Source organism: Silurus aristotelis, assembly GCF_946808225.1.
Source record: "Silurus aristotelis genome assembly, chromosome: 12".
Classification (NCBI taxonomy): Eukaryota; Metazoa; Chordata; class Actinopteri; order Siluriformes; family Siluridae; genus Silurus; species Silurus aristotelis.
Window position 1 is genome coordinate 17,832,025 of NC_139585.1, and position 16,879 is coordinate 17,848,903.

The following is a 16,879-nucleotide window of genomic DNA, read 5'->3' on the forward strand; positions in this document are numbered from 1 at the left end:
TGGCATATTGAAACCAAAACTGAACTGCACTCCATGTGAGGCTTTACGTCAGAACATGTTGAAGGACCTCACTTTTTCATTATGTCTTGTGTAATCCCATCTCAAAACCTAGACATATAAACATGTTTGAAATGTAGCAATGTGTTGCTGCCTCGTGCTCCTGCACAGCTGACGAAACATTATGGTAAGGCAAAAGCAACTCCAAATGTGACTTACGCATATTGTTTGCCCTCGCCTGCATGTTGTCATAGTTCTGTACATGTCTTCCGATGGCTTCTTCATGTTCGGCTTGACAGGCACCTTGCATCACACTTGCTACAGCTCTGTCAGGGAACAAACATTTTACTAAATTAGTGAACAATACAGCTATGCCACCAAAGTTGACTATGCTTACATGAGTGTATTTAAACTTTTCCCATGTAGAACTCAGATACTGTATTTAAAACTAAAACAATGGTCACCAGCTCTCCTGCTGAAGATTTATCATCCTGATAAGGATGCCTGAACAGGCTCCTAAAAGGCATTGGAGAAAGAGAATAATGGGTTGATGCAATTGTGCCAAATTTAGGCAATATCGGTTACAAGTTGATTTTTTTTTTTTTATCTAAAACATTCTAAATGTTTTATGTATACATTTAGAAATTGATCATGTTAGCAATACGGGAAGATATTACTCAGGATATCGGTCACCAACAGTATCGCATAATATCTGAATTTAGTTTAGATCATCAAAAGAATGATCCTCAACAGAATGACTGCTGTCCAAGGTGCTGACTTTGTAAACCCATATGAGGGATGTGACATTCAAGAACACCAGTTTTCAGGCAATGACAGCTAAAAATAATGTAAACCTCTAACTTTTTCAAACAATAATAAACTGTTTAAAAACAAATAAACAACTCAAGATATCACAAAATATATCTAGCAGCTCAAAACCATTCTTTAAGTTCATTATGATTATAACCAGCAGTTCACTGCTTGCCGTTGGTTTTCCACTGACGAGCATCTTACAGATTCTACACGTGTATGTAACATTATAAGAATGCATTGAATTGGATTATAAAACATTGACTTTATGTATTTTGGAAAAGACTTGATGTATTTTGGAAAAGACTTTCTCAAAGACTTTCTCATTACAAACTGCACAGCGCATAATGAGACTTTCAGTGATTGTGTAGTTGTTGCGCATGCGTTCCATATCGTACAGCAAACACGCTGCCAAGTCTCATGTAAACCTCGTCTTCTTTCAATTATGTTCTGCTCCCAGGTGTAGGTTCATAAGCAGACTAAATAAATGCGTCTACAAACAATGTGGGAATAAGTGTTATATTATCAGTCAGGCGCAGTAAGCGCGGAGAAGGCGTTTTAAACTACGCACTCTTGTGCGGTATACTGAAATCACGCCTTTTTATATATATAAAGCGAAAGCGCAACAGTTCACAAACTCACAAATAAGTACTTCGAACCTACCGAGTCATGTTTTCCCTGTGAGGTCTCTGCGCCTTTTCCAATCCAAGTTTGGTAAAAATCCCGACGAGCGCCATGATGGCCACAACTCCACAAACGACGTACACGATTAAGTTAGTCTTGTCTTTGGTCGGATCGTGCCTCGGGTCCGTCTTCTTGTAAGGCGTTTGTCCCTTGAGCCACACTGGTGTGTTGTAGTTTGTGCACAGGCTCTGATCCAGGCGCGAGCTCTTGAACGCGCAGCAGAAGCGGAAGCCACAGGTGCCGCAGCAGTACAGGTAGGTGCCCGTGCGGCACACGAACGGCGGGTCCCACTGACCCATTACGTCGTAGTAGCCACGGCACTCGTCCTGCGTGTGCGGCTTCTCGGACACGCTGCTCTCCTCAGAGCCGTTCGAACCCGACAGCACGACGAATCCCTCGAGTCGCCGCTCTGCTTCACCGTCCGCCCTGCACACCAGCGCCGTGACCTCCACCAACAGGTACTCCCACAGCAGAACCGTCCATCTCATCCTGCTCCCGTTCTCTCAGTGCCACTGGCTAGCAGGTGGAACAGAAGAGAAATTGAAGTGCGAAAATGTACCCATACGGAGTGCGTTTCGTTATTTTCCTTAGATTGCTTTTCTTCCAGTTTTTCTTAGACCTGCACGAGTAAAGTCCACCGCGGTCGCTGTGCGTTCAGGTCCGAAGCTCACTGAAAGCTTTTTTTTTACTGTACTTTCAGCCGCTTTTTGTGCAGCGCGCGATGCTGCGTGTCAGGGATGATGTGCGCGCGTGCAGAGCCTTCGAGCAAAACCACGGGCAACAGCGGACTCTCCGCTTCACACTGTGTGTGTGTGAGAGAGAGAGAGAGAGAGAGAGAGAGAGAGAGAGAGAGAGAGAGAGAGAGAGAGAGAGAGTTTCAATTGAATTGGAAGAAAGAGGGAAGAAACCAAAAACAAGAGAAATACTGTAATAAACAAAAATCCAGAGAGAAATGGAAAAAGAATTAAGAAGAAATCATAAAAGGAGGGATATATATATATATATATATATATATATATATATATATATATATATATATATATATATATAGAGAGAGAGAGAGAGAGAGAGAGAGAGAGAGAGAGAGAGAGAGAGAGAGAGAGAAAGAGAGAGAGAGAGAGAGAGAGAGAGAGAGTGTGTAAACAAAAATCCAGATAGAAATAGAATTGACCAAGAAATCATAAAAGGAGTGAGAATGAGAGAGAGAACAGACATGAGTGAGGAAGAAAAGGGTGGAAAGAAGAGAAGGAAAAAGAGGAAGAAGGCAGGGATTGATGTAACAACCCAGTGTACTTTACAAATGCTTAATTACTACATCCAAAACACTAATTATGTTGCATTTAGGTCAGCACTGATCTCACTGTTTATCTGGGGTCTGTTTGATGTGGTTCGCTTATACTGAACTGATCCTCTTAGCAACAGAGTCTACATTCTCTCCGAGCTTCTGTTGTCAAGTTGTGGGAAATATCAGATGCATGATGGCTGTGTGCTTTAGGACAAAATGTGTCTTGTGTTTAGATCCAGTAAGCTGCAGTGTCAGTCAATGTCTCACATGTTCGCAGCATAAGCATATCTGCCAATCCAGCTTTTCATGTGCCACCACAACACTGCTACTCAGTGTCTGGTACACGGCACAGTTACCATACATACATACCATATGCTATACAGAACAAAAAGGTCTACAATCTGTTGTTAGTTAATCTAAATTTGTCCTAATAAATCTACTAAGATTTATTATAGTCGAGGCTTCTCTGCATGACAGAAAGGCCATTAATTGACATCATTAAGCTGTTCTGTAAAAGAGTTGTGCTTTGCTATAATGGATCCCTTTGCAATTTACAGACTTAAATGACTACTTCAAAATTAGGGTTTTAAATCTGAGTAATTCTTTTAGTAATTTGTAATAATGATAAGAAGATTATAGAATTATAGTATAAGATGATGTATGAAACAATAATATTTTTGTATTGAGAGAAACTGCAGTGTTATACATTGAAAGCTGGCACATATGGTACATTAATGGACCTAAAAACACATGTTATAAAATTCTTAAGAAGAGGAAAACAGAAAAAAATAAGCAGAAAGATTTTGTAAACAAAATGAAAGGTTTTATTGAAGGTTCAGTGTGGGTATTTTGTATGTTGAGTGCAACAAGGTGCTATTTGTTTTTTTTTTTGGGTACAGAATTTTTTGACTGGACATGTCCACATTTAATATGGCACTATACGTAAAAGAGCGTTCAAATCGTTCAAAAAGAAAATGCCAGATCTGACAAGATGGACAGAATAGCTTCTCATTTTTACCTTTGCTGCAGTATAAAACAATAAATAACATCACATAAAACTATTGTGTGTCCGTTTATATATGATCAAATATAATTCTTAAGATTATGGTATGTAAAGTGCTTTACAATATATGCTTCATAACTGAACACTCACACAAACGTTTAGAAGGGCGTGGCCTTTTTATAATATAAAACGAATTACTAAATAAATAGTTGTTACAAGATGTTATACTATTCTGAACAAATTAGATTAATATGTCAAAGACCCAGCAGTTGAACAGTTTCATGCTGTTATCTTATCTGTTGTGGATAAACACATTCCTTTGAGAAAATGCACAACTAAAGGGAAAGACACTGAATAATCTGTCTCAACATTTTCAAGATAATTGGCTTGCATTTTTATAAACTGCTGGTTACAGCATGCATGGGCCAGAGCCACCAAAGGTAACAAAGTCACAGTAAACTAAATTCAGATTTCAATGTAATAAATTCATGCTAAATCCAATCACAGCTTCATATGTTTCATCTTTTACTGAAAGTACAAATAATCTACCCTCCAGTGCAGTGGTGTGGCAGGTACAGTGCCATCTCACAGCTCTGAAATCTCTGGTTTGTTCCTACTGAATTCTTGACTTACGGTCTTGGGTGGAGTTTGGCACGTTTTCCAGATGTTTGTATGGATTTCTTCTGGGTTCTCAGGTTTACACACACTCCATAAAATCAGCCTGTAGGTGCATATAAACGTGCTAAAGTGTGTGCACAATGATGGACAGCTTTCCAATTCACACCCAGCATTCCAAGGATATGCTCCAAAGTCACTGCAACACTGACCACGATAAAGAGGATAAATGAATGAATGAATGAATAAATGAATATTTACATCATGGACATCCATCTGTTGGGGGTTAAAGCCATGAATAATTATTTTTAATTATTTTATTCAACAGCTAAGCTGTTACAGGAGGTTTGAACAAAAGTGGAGCTTTACCAGGGAGTACAATAGCAGTATTTACTCCTGACACAACCTCATCCATTTCAATGACCACAATGCTTTACTCGTAACACAATCTATGAATGCCTGCGTTGTTAATTTACACAGGTGACTAGCTTGTTAACCTGTTTGCTTATCTAGGTTGCACAGATTGCTGTTTTTGTGATTTATTACTGGGATTTCCAACCTTATCTTACAAGAGCCACTATATTTAATCTGAATTTGTGTAAATTCATTCAGTCTGGTTTCCACTTTATTCATAGCACCTTTGAATGCACCCATACCATTTTGTGTTTTATTCCACTTTTTAATTTAGCCTCGATGTTTGACACTGTTTAGTAAAACCACAGTGTACATTTTAAATCCATAAGGCTGTTTGGTGTTGTTGTTTTTTAAGTGGTTTACTTACCTAGGTTACGTATACAAGAGTTACTTGTTATTTGTCTCAGAGATCTCCTATAGATCAGAAAAAATCTTTTTCTATTCACTTGAAACCTTTGAAATTTGTATGCATAATTCCAAGACTATTATAATTCTCTGCATGCTAGCAATAATCAAATATTAATATAAATAATAAAACTTAGTGTATAAAAATAAAAGAAATCAGGCTAGACAAGGTTTCCCCTAAGGCTTATTTCCAAACATTGTACTTCTGATTCATTTTCCTAAAGGTACAGCTACAAAAGAATCTCCTACATATAACAGTTTGAAACCCTGCACTCTGTAGATAAAAAATACACAGTCTGATTGATTAAGATGACATTTTGTACAAGCTGACCATATCCACAATATTGTATATTGGACAAAACTAACCTTGGTGTTCTACACTAAATCACATACTACAAGATCTGAAACTGTTAGGTGTATGAGCAGGTCTAACATAACAACATGCTAACAATGGACAGATTTCCTTAGCTAAGGCTAATAAAACATTTATTTATATCTTTGTATCATGTCACTCTTGAAAATTGTATTTGTCATGTAGTTGTATCACATAAGTTCAACAACTCCTGTACATGTTTACTTTATGCACGGAAGGGAAATTAAAGGAAATAAGCAACATAAAATGTTTTACTAACCTGTTTGAACACCGATTCGCTTTGATGTGCTTTGACACCTGCATAATGTGCACATGTCTAGAAATGTAATGGAGTAGCTTTAGAATTTGATCCTAGAGATAGTAATTTGATAAGGTCTTAAAAAGAAGCAATCCAAAATCTTCTATAGGTGTTCAAGTGTGTTAAGATCTGGTGGCTGTGAAGGTCAGAGCATTTGATTTGCTTCATTTTCATCCTCATTAAACCATTCAGTGAATTCTTTGTGCAGTGCGAATGCAAATCCTGGACGGAAAGACAAATATAAAATACAAATATAAAGACATAATTTGGTTACAACAGCATTAATAAAAAATAAAAAAAAATGTAAACTTTTAATTTTAAAGGATTATTGGATAAAACTGTATCATTCATTTATTTATATAAAAAATGCCGACAGCTACTTCGTTCTTTATTTGTGTGACCTTTGTTTTTATTGACCTCATTTTCTGTTGTGGCATAATTGTGTTGTTTTGACTATTTGTTTTGCTTGCTTGTGAAGCCTGGCAAAATTTGAATTACTTTATTATCATTTTCAGTTCATGTCTTTGTATGGTTTGACCCATGTGTAACTGGCAAAAAAAAAAAAAAAAATTCTGCCAAATTAAGCTTTTCCGTTTACTGAGAACCCACTTAGTAATAAATCCCACACTACTAAGTTGCCTATTATATGTATTATAGTGTACCGTCTAGTTGAGTATACAGGTGTCTTTTGTAACACTGTAAAAACAAATACTGCTTTCAGTAGCTGACATTACCGACCTGTCTTATTAGGTGTCTTTACCGTAAAACTGATGTTGCTACGTTTACATATAATGAAAAACATGTTACTGTTCATGTGCTGGCTGAGTCTGAAAAACAAAATGTTACTACCAGCATGATGATGGAAATTGTGTTTCTAATGGTGAATAGAGTGCATTCAAGTGTAGCCAGACCACCTACATATAATCAGGAGTGTTATCAGACCCTCTCTCGTGAAACTCAGGATCTAGTCATTGTTCATTTCAAGGCCATGTTTACATGAAAAAATATAAAAACCATTAAAATTTAAAGCTTCAGTGGTCGGTTTATTAGGGACAATTACCATGGATTTTGTTTTGTAAGAATTGCATTACTTACTGTTACCTATTTGATGCCATTCACAATTATCACTCTCTCTCTATGCATCTATAAATGCACACAGACTAACAAACTTCTACCTCTGCGTATATTATGATTGCTATATGAAATGTATAAAAACCACCCAAAAGTATTAATGTGTATATAAAAATAATGAACTTTTAAATAAAAGGCAAGATGGCAAGATGACTATTGTCAGCACAGTTGTGGCAATGCTATGACATCACAGTGGCATATTAGTGTGTATAGTCTTGGCACAGTGTCACTGTTGTTTTTTTTATCACTTTATTTTAAATCTTGTCGGCACAGTGTATGTCATTTATCCTTTATCTTTTTCTTTATTCTCAGGGTGGCTTACCGCAGAAAGGCTGAAAAATCAGAGTTGCTGCCTCACAGTTATACTGTCTATATGGAGTTTCTGCACAAGTGGATTTCTTCCATGTTCTCCCACCTGTTGATTGATGTCCTGTAGGTGAATGAGTGTGAAAAGGTGGGTGGAGGATGCCCTATGATGGACTGCCATTCCACATTGGGTTTCCCCCAGGTTCTCCCACCTGTTGATTGTGTCCTGTGGGTGAATGAGAGTGAAAAGGTGAGTGGAGGATGCCCTGTGAAGGACTGCCATCCCAGCCTGGCTTTCTTTCAGGTTCTTCCACCTGTTGATTGGAGTCCTATGTGTGAATGAGTGTCCAAGGTGTAACAGTGACCAGGACAGAGCAGTTACTGAGAAGAATAAATGAATGAATGAATTGGTCTGCTAGTATAGGTACTAGTAATTAGTATAGACACAAGTAACGTAGGGCTGGGCGATAAATCGATTTTATCGATATGTTTTAATAAAAATCGGTTTTCTCTTTAATGTCCGCCGACGCTCCCCTCTGGGCTCCCATAGTTTCAAACGAACTCAGCCCCCCGCGCATTTGCCATAGAGATACACAAACACATGGCAGCGAGCAAGCAAAGGTAGCAGTAGCATCAATTTACTGCAGCACCTCCAACAGAGGCATGCTGTCGAGTGAGAGAGATGTAGGGCCCTACGACATGAACAAGACAGCGGCAGCACAAGACTGCGCTTAAGCAGCCGCATGTTGAAAATACACGGTTAAGCAACCGCACTTTGTTTAGTGTTGCGTGTCTAATCGTACACTTCCGGTATGGGTGGTGGGAGCGGTCAAAATACCTGTAAAGACGCTTCAGAACGGCGTTTCCGTTAAGAAACAGAACAATCAGAGCATTTGAATGACCATATTCAAACACTCATAAAACATTTTTTTATGATTATTTTTGAGGTTTGCTCAATCTTTCAAATAATTCTTATTTAGAATCTCGCTGTCTATTATATTTTTATTTTAAATTTCAACTCATTTTACTGTGGAGTTTTTAGGAAAAGTAAAGGCAAAATCACTCCAAGCATCACTGCATTTTTAACCATGTTCCACATTCAAACACTCATAAAACATTTTTCTTTATAGGTTTGCTCAATCTTTCAAATACTTCTAATTTACAGTGTCCCTGTCTTCTTCTTCTTCTTCTTTCGGCTGCTCCCATTAGGGGTCGCCACAGCGGATCATCCGTCTCCATACCACCCTGTCCTCTATATCTGCCTCTTTTACACCAACTACCTGCATGTCTTCCCTCACCACATCCATGAACCTCCTCCTTGGCCTTCCTCTTTTCCTCCTACCTGGTGGCTCCAACTTCAGCATTTTTCTACCAATATAATTCATGTCCCTTCTCTGCACATGTCCAAACCATCTCAATCTCGCCTCCCTCACCTTGTCACCAAAACATCCTACATGTGCTGTCCCTCTAATAAACTCATTTCTAATCTTGTCCATCCTCGTCACTCCCAACGAAAACCTCAACATCTTCAGCTCTGCTACCTCCAGCTCCACCTCCTGTTTTTTACTCAATGCCACTGTCTCTAATCCATACAACATCGCAGGTCTCACCACAGTCCTATAAACTTTCCCTTTCATTCTTGCAGATACTCTTCTATCACAAATCACTCCTGTCACTCTTCTCCACCCACTCCACCCTGCCTGCACTCTTTTCTTTACTTCCCTAACATACTCTCCATTACTTTGCACTGTTGACCCCAGGTACCTGAACTCCTCCACCTTCTCCACCTCTTCTCCCTGCAACCGCATCACTCCACTGCCCTCCCTCTCATTCACACACATGTACTCTGTCTTACTCCTACTGACTTTTATTCCCCTTCTCTCCAGCGCATATCTCAACTTCTCCAGGCTCTTCTCAACCTGCTCTCTACTCTCACCACAAATCACAATATCATCTGCAAACATCATAGTCCAGGGAGACTCCTGTCTGACCTCGTCCGTCAACCTGTCCATCACCACTGCAAACAGGAAAGGGCTCAGGGCCGATCCTTGATGCAGTCCAACCTTCACCCTGAACCAGTCTGTCGTACCTACTGCACACTTTACTGCCGTCACACTGTCCTCATACATGTCCTGCACCACCCTCACATACTTCTCTGACACACCTGACTTCCTCATACAATACCACAACTCCTCTCTCGGCACCCTGTCGTACACTTTCTCTAAATCCACAAATACACAATGCAGCTCCTTCTGTCCTTCTCTATACTTCTCCATCAACATCCTCAAAGCAAATAAGGCATCTGTGGTGCTCTTCCTCGGCATGAAACCATACTGTTGCTCACAGATGGTCACCTCTTCTCTCAGCCTGGCTTCCACTACTCTTTCCCATAACTTCATGGTGTGACTGATCAACTAAATTCCCCTGTAGTTACTGCAGGTCTGCACATCTCCCTTATGCTTAAAGATCGGTACCAGCACACTCCTTCTCCATTCCTCAGGCATCCTCTCCCCTTCCAGAATCCTGTTAAACAATCTGGTTAAAAACTCCACTGCCATCTCTCCTAAACATCTCCACGCTTCTACCGGTATGTCATCTGGTCCAACCGACTTTCCATTCTTCATCCTCTTAATCGCTGCTCTCACTTCCTCCTTACTAATCCTATCTACATCCTGCTTCACCAACTCCACATTGTCCAACCTTTTCGCTCTCTGATTTTCCTCATTCATCAGCTGCTCAAAATACTCCCTCCACCTTCTCAACACACTCTCCTCACTAGTCAACACATTTCCCTCTCCATCCTTTACTGCTCTAACTTGCAGTACATCCTTCCCAGCTCGGTTCCTCTGCCTGGCCAATCGGTATAAATCCTTTTCTCCTTCCTTTTCTCCTTCCTTGGTTTGACGTAGCTTCCTGTGACGTAGCTTCCTGTGTTTGACTTGTTTGCCGCGAGTTACGTGTTTGTATCTCTCTCGGCGTCTTTCAAACAAACTTTGCTATCTATCCATCCGTTTTTCCTCTTTTAATAATCCTTAATTGTTTTTGTCTTCCTGACTTGTGCCTGTAGTTAGTTAGTTAACTCGACTATAACTAGTGTTGTTTATATTTATTTTCTCTCACTCACATCTCTGTATAATAAATCTGTTCGTGACGATAAGCACTATGCCGGTTGTTTGTCTGCATTCGAGCACAGGTGAGGACTCGTTCGAGTTGCAAACGGTGGCGTTGGAGATGGAGGCATTGGAGAAACAGATTCGCGAGCTGCATGTAAAGCATGACCGGCTGCGAGAGCGGAAAGCGGCGCTGGAAACATCCCGGGCGGACGCGCACTCATCCCAGGTAAACTCCCGGGTTAAACCTAACGCTCCCAGCACATCAACTCCGCGTGCTTCTATGCCCAGGCCCAGCGCACCTACAACTCCGGCACCGGTGCAACATGGACCCTGGATGCGGCCGCGGCGGAAGAGACAAGCCAAGCCCCGATCGAGGACGTCTCCACCTCCACCACCGGCCTTCGAGATCTCGACCGAGAACCGCTTCGTCCCCCTCCGCGAGACGGAACGCGACACTGTTATTCTCGGAGATTCCATCGTCCGGCATGTCCGCGCTACCCGGCATGTCCGCGCTACCTGAGCTAAAGGTAAGGTGCACACTCGCTGTTTTCCTGGTGCTCGTGTTCTGGATGTCGCTGCGCAGGTACCCGCGATCCTGAACGAGAACTTCGGAGCGGTTGTTCTCCATGCCGGATCAAACGACACCAGGCTGCGGCAAACGGAGATCTTAAAGAGGGACTTCAGGATCCTGGTGGAGACGGTACGCAGCACATCACCCACAACGAGGATCATTGTGTCAGGACCTCTTCCCACTTACCAGCGAGGGGCTGAGAAGTTTAGTAGACTTTTAGCACTAAATGAATGGTTACAGTCATGGTGTCGAGAACATAAACTTCTCTTTGTTAATAACTGGAACTGTTTCTGGGAGCGTCCTAGGTTCTTCCGCCCTGATGGCCTGCACCCCAGCAGAGTTGGAGCAGCAGTGCTATCAGATAACATCTCTAGGATACTACACACCATCTGACTGGTAAGAAATCAAGAAATCTTCAACTATAAGAACACGCATACTACAGACCAAATAGTTACAAGTTCACACACAGCCCAGTTTATAGAAACCATATCTATTCCTCGGGTAGTAAAACCAAGAATTACATACACAAGATCCAGAAATAATCTTATTGCACTTAAAACTGAAAAATGCCAGATAAACAAACACAACAAAGTTCTAAAGTTCGGTCTTTTAAACATTAGATCACTTGCACCCAAAGCACTGATTGTAAATGAGATGATCACAGAGAATAATCTCGATGCACTCTGTCTCACTGAGACCTGGATTAAACCAGGTGATTATATGGGTCTAAACGAGTCGACACCGTCAGGATATGTTTATAAGCATGAGCCCCGTCAGACTGGTCGTGGGGGGGGGGGGGGTGTAGGAACCATTTATAGTGCTTCTCTTAATGTTAGTCAGAGATTAGGATTCAGCTTTAAATCATTTGAAGTGCTCGTTCTTAAAATTGTACTTTCAGACATGCACAGAAAACTCGCTCTGGTCACCGTGTACAGACCCCCAGGGCCCTACGCTGATTTTCTTTATGAGTTTGCTTGTTTTCTCTCAGACCTCTTGATCAGCTTTGATAAAGTGCTGCTTGTAGGAGATTTTAATATTCATGTAGATGATGAAAACGATGCCCTAGGATTATCATTTGTCGACTTACTAAACTTGGAGTTAAACAAAACGTCACCAGACCAACCCACCGTTTTAACCACACACTAGACTTAATAATATCCCACGGAGCAGACGTCACTGATATAGATATTTTACCCCAGAGTGATGACATCACAGACCATTATCTCCTACTGTACACACTACCGGTAGAGCAGATTAACCGTGTTTCACCACGGTATCGACTTGGTAGGACTATTATTCCAACCACTAAGGACAGATTCATAAATAACCTGCCTGATTTATCTCAGTTTCACATTAAACCCATAACTGCTGATCATCTTGATGAGATGGCGAACAACATAGACCTTATCCTCACTAGCACTTTAGACACTGTTGCCCCCATCCAGTTAAAAAAGGTTCGAGAACAAGCACCTGCACCTTGGTATAATAGTCATACGCATGCCCTAAAGAGAACAACACGTAATCTGGAGAGAAAATGGAGGAAAACTAAATTGGAGGTATTTAGAATTGCGTATAAAGACAGTATGCTTAGCTACAGACAGGCGCTAAAAGCTGCTAAAGCTAAACACCTGAGCAAACTCATAGAAAATAACAAAAACAACCCCAGGTTCCTTTTCAGTACAGTCGCTAAATTAACAACAAATCAGGGATCTGAAAAATGTGTTCCATCACAGTTTAGTAGTGAAGACTTTATGAATTTCTTCACTGAAAAAATAGATAACATTCGAAAAACAATTGTGGCAGTTCAACCTCTGACAGCATCTCCCGACACAATCGTACTTACAACCCCACAACTACACTGTTTTACATGTATAGGACAGGAAGAGCTGTATGATGCTATTATGAAAGCTAAATCAACAACATGTCAGTTAGATCCAATTCCCACTAAACTACTGAAGGAAGTGTTATATACAGCTGGTGAGCCTCTTTTAAATATTATTAACTCCTCACTATCGTTAGGTCATGTCCCTAAATCCCTCAAGTTAGCAGTTATTAAGCCCCTCATTAAAAAACCTAATCTGGATCCAAGCACGCTATCGAATTACAGACCAATTTCAAATCTCCCATTTATGTCTAAGATTTTAGAAAAGATTGTCGCTGCCCAGCTATGTAACCACTTGCAGGAGAACAATATCTTTGAAGAGTTTCAGTCAGGTTTTAGGCCCCATCATAGCACAGAAACTGCTCTAGTTAAAATCACTAACGACCTGTTTTTAGCTTCAGACCAAGGCTACATCTCCCTATTAGTTTTACTAGATCTTAGTGCTGCGTTCGACACTATAGATCATGATCTTCTCCTCGATCGCTTACAGAATTACATCGGTATTCAGGGACAGGCATTAAGCTGGTTTAAATCCTACCTGTCCAATCGTTACCATTTCGTAGATTTAAATGGAGAGCTATCCAGGATAATGCTAGTAAATTATGGCGTGCCACAAGGGTCAGTTCTGGGACCCCTGCTTTTTACAATATACATGCTTCCATTAGGAAATATTATTAGAAGGCATGGAATTAGCTTCCATTGTTATGCTGATGATACCCAGCTATATATTTCATCCAAACCAGGCGATACAGCTCAATTAGCTCGCATAACTGAGTGTGTTGAAGAAATAAGAGATTGGATGACCCATAACTTTCTGCTATTAAATTCTGATAAAACGGAGATTTTGCTCATCGGCCCAAAAAATAGTACACAGAAGCTCCAGCATCTCAGCCTGCATTTAGACGGTTGTTCTGTAACTACTAGTTCAACGGTAAAAGACCTGGGAGTTATTTTAGACAGCAACTTATCTTTCAAAAATCACATCAATCAAGTTACAAAAACAGCCTTCTTTCACCTTAGAAATATTTCTAAGCTAAGAAATATGTTATCTATATCTGATGCAGAGAAGCTCGTCCATGCGTTTATGACCTCTAGAATAGACTACTGTAATGCATTACTAGGTGGATGTCCTGCATCATTAATAAACAAGCTTCAGTTAGTTCAGAATGCCGCAGCAAGAGTTCTTACTAGGTCAAGAAAATACGATCATATAACCCCAATCTTATCGTCCCTACATTGGCTTCCTATTAAGTTTCGAATAGACTACAAACTACTGCTACTCACTTATAAAGCACTAAATGGTTTGGCTCCCATGTATCTATCCAGTCTCTTAACACGCTACAATCCGTCACGCTCCCTGAGATCTCAAAACTCTGGGCTTCTAGTAGTTCCTAGAATAGCAAAGTCCACTAAAGGCGGTAGAGCATTTTCACATTTAGCTCCTAAACTCTGGAATAGTCTTCCTGACAGTGTTCGGGGTTCAGATACACTCTCCCAGTTTAAGTGCAGATTAAAAACATATCTTTTTAGCAAAGCCTACACATAACACACATCACACACATCACATCATAACCTTGTGCTCCAGAACATCTGATCACATGCACATTATCAACTTGTGCTGTTAATATCATGAACAGCAGCTACGCTAATTCCTCTCCACTGCTTCTCTTTCTCTCCCCATCCCGAGGCATCCTGAGGTTTGGCCAGCTCCAGTCACGTCCCACCTCGTGAAGATTATGGACCTATGGATGATCATGGAGAAGTAGATGCCGAGTGTTTAAAGGCCCTGGCATGGAGAAGCTGATGCTGGATCTATGATGATCACAAATTGTTCTGTATTGTTGAAAGATTTATGACCAAACTTTTGATGTCACCCATATGAGGATGGGTTCCCCGTTGAGTCTGGTTCCTCTCAAGGTTTCTTCCTCATATCATCTAAGGGAGTTTTTCCTTGCCACTGTCGCCACGGCTTGCTCATCAGGGACAAACGCACACCATTCACCTTCACTGTTGTTTTCTGTAAAGCTGCTTTGAGACAATGTCTGTTGTGAAAAGCGCTATACAAATAAACTTGACTTGACTTGACTTAGTGTCCAACCTCTTATACAGTTCCTCATATGCCTTTTCCTTGGCTTTCGCCACATCCCTTTTAACCTGCTGCCGCATCTCCTTGTACTCCTGCCTACTCTTCTCATCACTCTGTCGATCCCACTTCTGTTTTGCCAATCTCTTTCCCCTAATGCTCTCCTGCACTTTCTCATTCCACCACCACGTCTCCTTGTCTTGCTTTCTATTTCCAGATGTCACACCAAGTACTTTTCTAGCTGCCTCCCTCATCACTCCTGCAGTAGTTGCCCAATCATCCGGCACCTCTTCACCACCACCAAGCCCCTGTCTGACCTCTTCCCTGAACCTCACACTACACTCTTCCTCCTTCAGTTTCCACCATCTTATTCTTCTTTCAAACCTTACTTTCCTCCTCTTCTTCTTCGCCTCCAAAACCATCCTACAGACCACTATCCGATGCTGTCTAGCTACACTGTCCCCCGCCAACACCTTACAGTCTCCAATCTCCTTCAGGTTGCATCTCCTACACAGAAGATAATCCACCTGTGTGCACCTTCCTCCACTCTTATACGTCACCCTACGATCCTCCTTCTTCTTAAAATACGTGTTCACCACTGCCATTTCCATCCTTTTAGCAAAATCTACCACCATCTGCCCTTCCACATTCCTCTCCTTAAAACCATACCTACCCATCACCTCCTCATCACCTCTGTTCCCTTCACCTACATGCCCATTAAAGTCTGCCCCAATCACCAATCGTTCTTTCCTAGGTACACCATCTACCACTTCATCTAATTCACTCCAGAATCTTTCTTTCTCCTCCATCTCACAGCCAACTTGTGGAGCATAGGCACTGATGACATTTATCATTATCCCTTCAACTTCCACCTTCACGATCATCACCCTATCAGAAACTCTCTTCACCTCCACTACACTCTTACTGTACGCTTCCTTCAGAATCACCCCTACACCATTTCTCTTCCCATCCACACCATGATAAAACAGTTTAAACCCACCTCCAATGTTCCTGGCCTTACTCCCTTTCCACTTGGTCTCCTGAACACACAACACATCTACCTTTCTCCTCTCCATCATATCAGCTATCTCTCTCCCTTTACCCGTCATAGTACCAACATTTAAAGTACCAACCCGAACCTCTACTCTCCTACACTGCTCCTTTTCCTGCCGTCTCTGTAGACGCCTTCCTCCTCTCCTTCTCCTCCTTCGGCCAACAGTAGCCCAATTTCCACCGGTACCCTGTCGGCTAACGATACCTGTGGCGGTCGTTGTTAACCCGGGCCTCGACCGATCCGGTATGAAATTCTCATTTGTGATCCGCATATTTGATTTGGCACATGTTTTACGCTGGATGCCCTTCCTAACGCAACCCTCCCCATTTACCCGGGCTTGGGACCGGCACTAAGAGTACACTGGCTTGTGCCCCCCTAATGGCTGGGTTTACAGTGTCCCTGTCTATTACTTGAAATTTATTGTTCAATTTGGAGAAAAGTAAAGGCAAAATCACTCAAAACCTCAGGTGCATTTTTCAATCATGTTCCACATTTAAACACTCATAAAACATTTTTCTTTGTAGGTTTGCTCATTTTATGTTATGTTACGTTCTATTTTCACAATTTACAATGGCTTGTTGTTTCTGATTGCACTTTAACCCATTTAATAAAGTTTAAAAAAAAAAATTTAACATTTGCTTTGTCATATGCAGGTTGATTTTAAGCAGGGGGAAAAATCGATTTAAATCGCAAATCGGATTTTTTGTGAAAAAATCGGGGATTTAGGCCATATCGCCCAGCCCTAAAGTAACGTAAGGAGTATGCTAGATTTAGATTAGGATAAAACAAGACCTGAACCTTCAGACTTTTCGAGTTACAGGTATGCAGAGTTAATCAATCACCGAATCATCGATT

At 41.1% G+C, this 16,879-nt stretch overlaps 1 protein-coding gene across 1 annotated transcript in view; it reads right to left on the reverse strand.

Moving 5' to 3' along the window:
* Positions 1 to 2,306, reverse strand: part of shisa9a (shisa family member 9a) — a 29,094-nt gene extending 26,788 nt beyond the window's left edge. Inside the window, exons 1-2 of the mRNA XM_083555624.1 lie at positions 1,471 to 2,306; positions 217 to 323 (exon numbers count right to left, since the gene is read on the reverse strand). Of these exons, the coding sequence (XP_083411750.1) occupies positions 217 to 323; positions 1,471 to 1,979 (616 nt within the window). The 5' untranslated portion in view covers positions 1,980 to 2,306. The remainder of the gene's footprint in view (positions 1 to 216; positions 324 to 1,470) is intronic.
* Between the last annotated feature and the right edge of the window lie 14,573 nt (positions 2,307 to 16,879).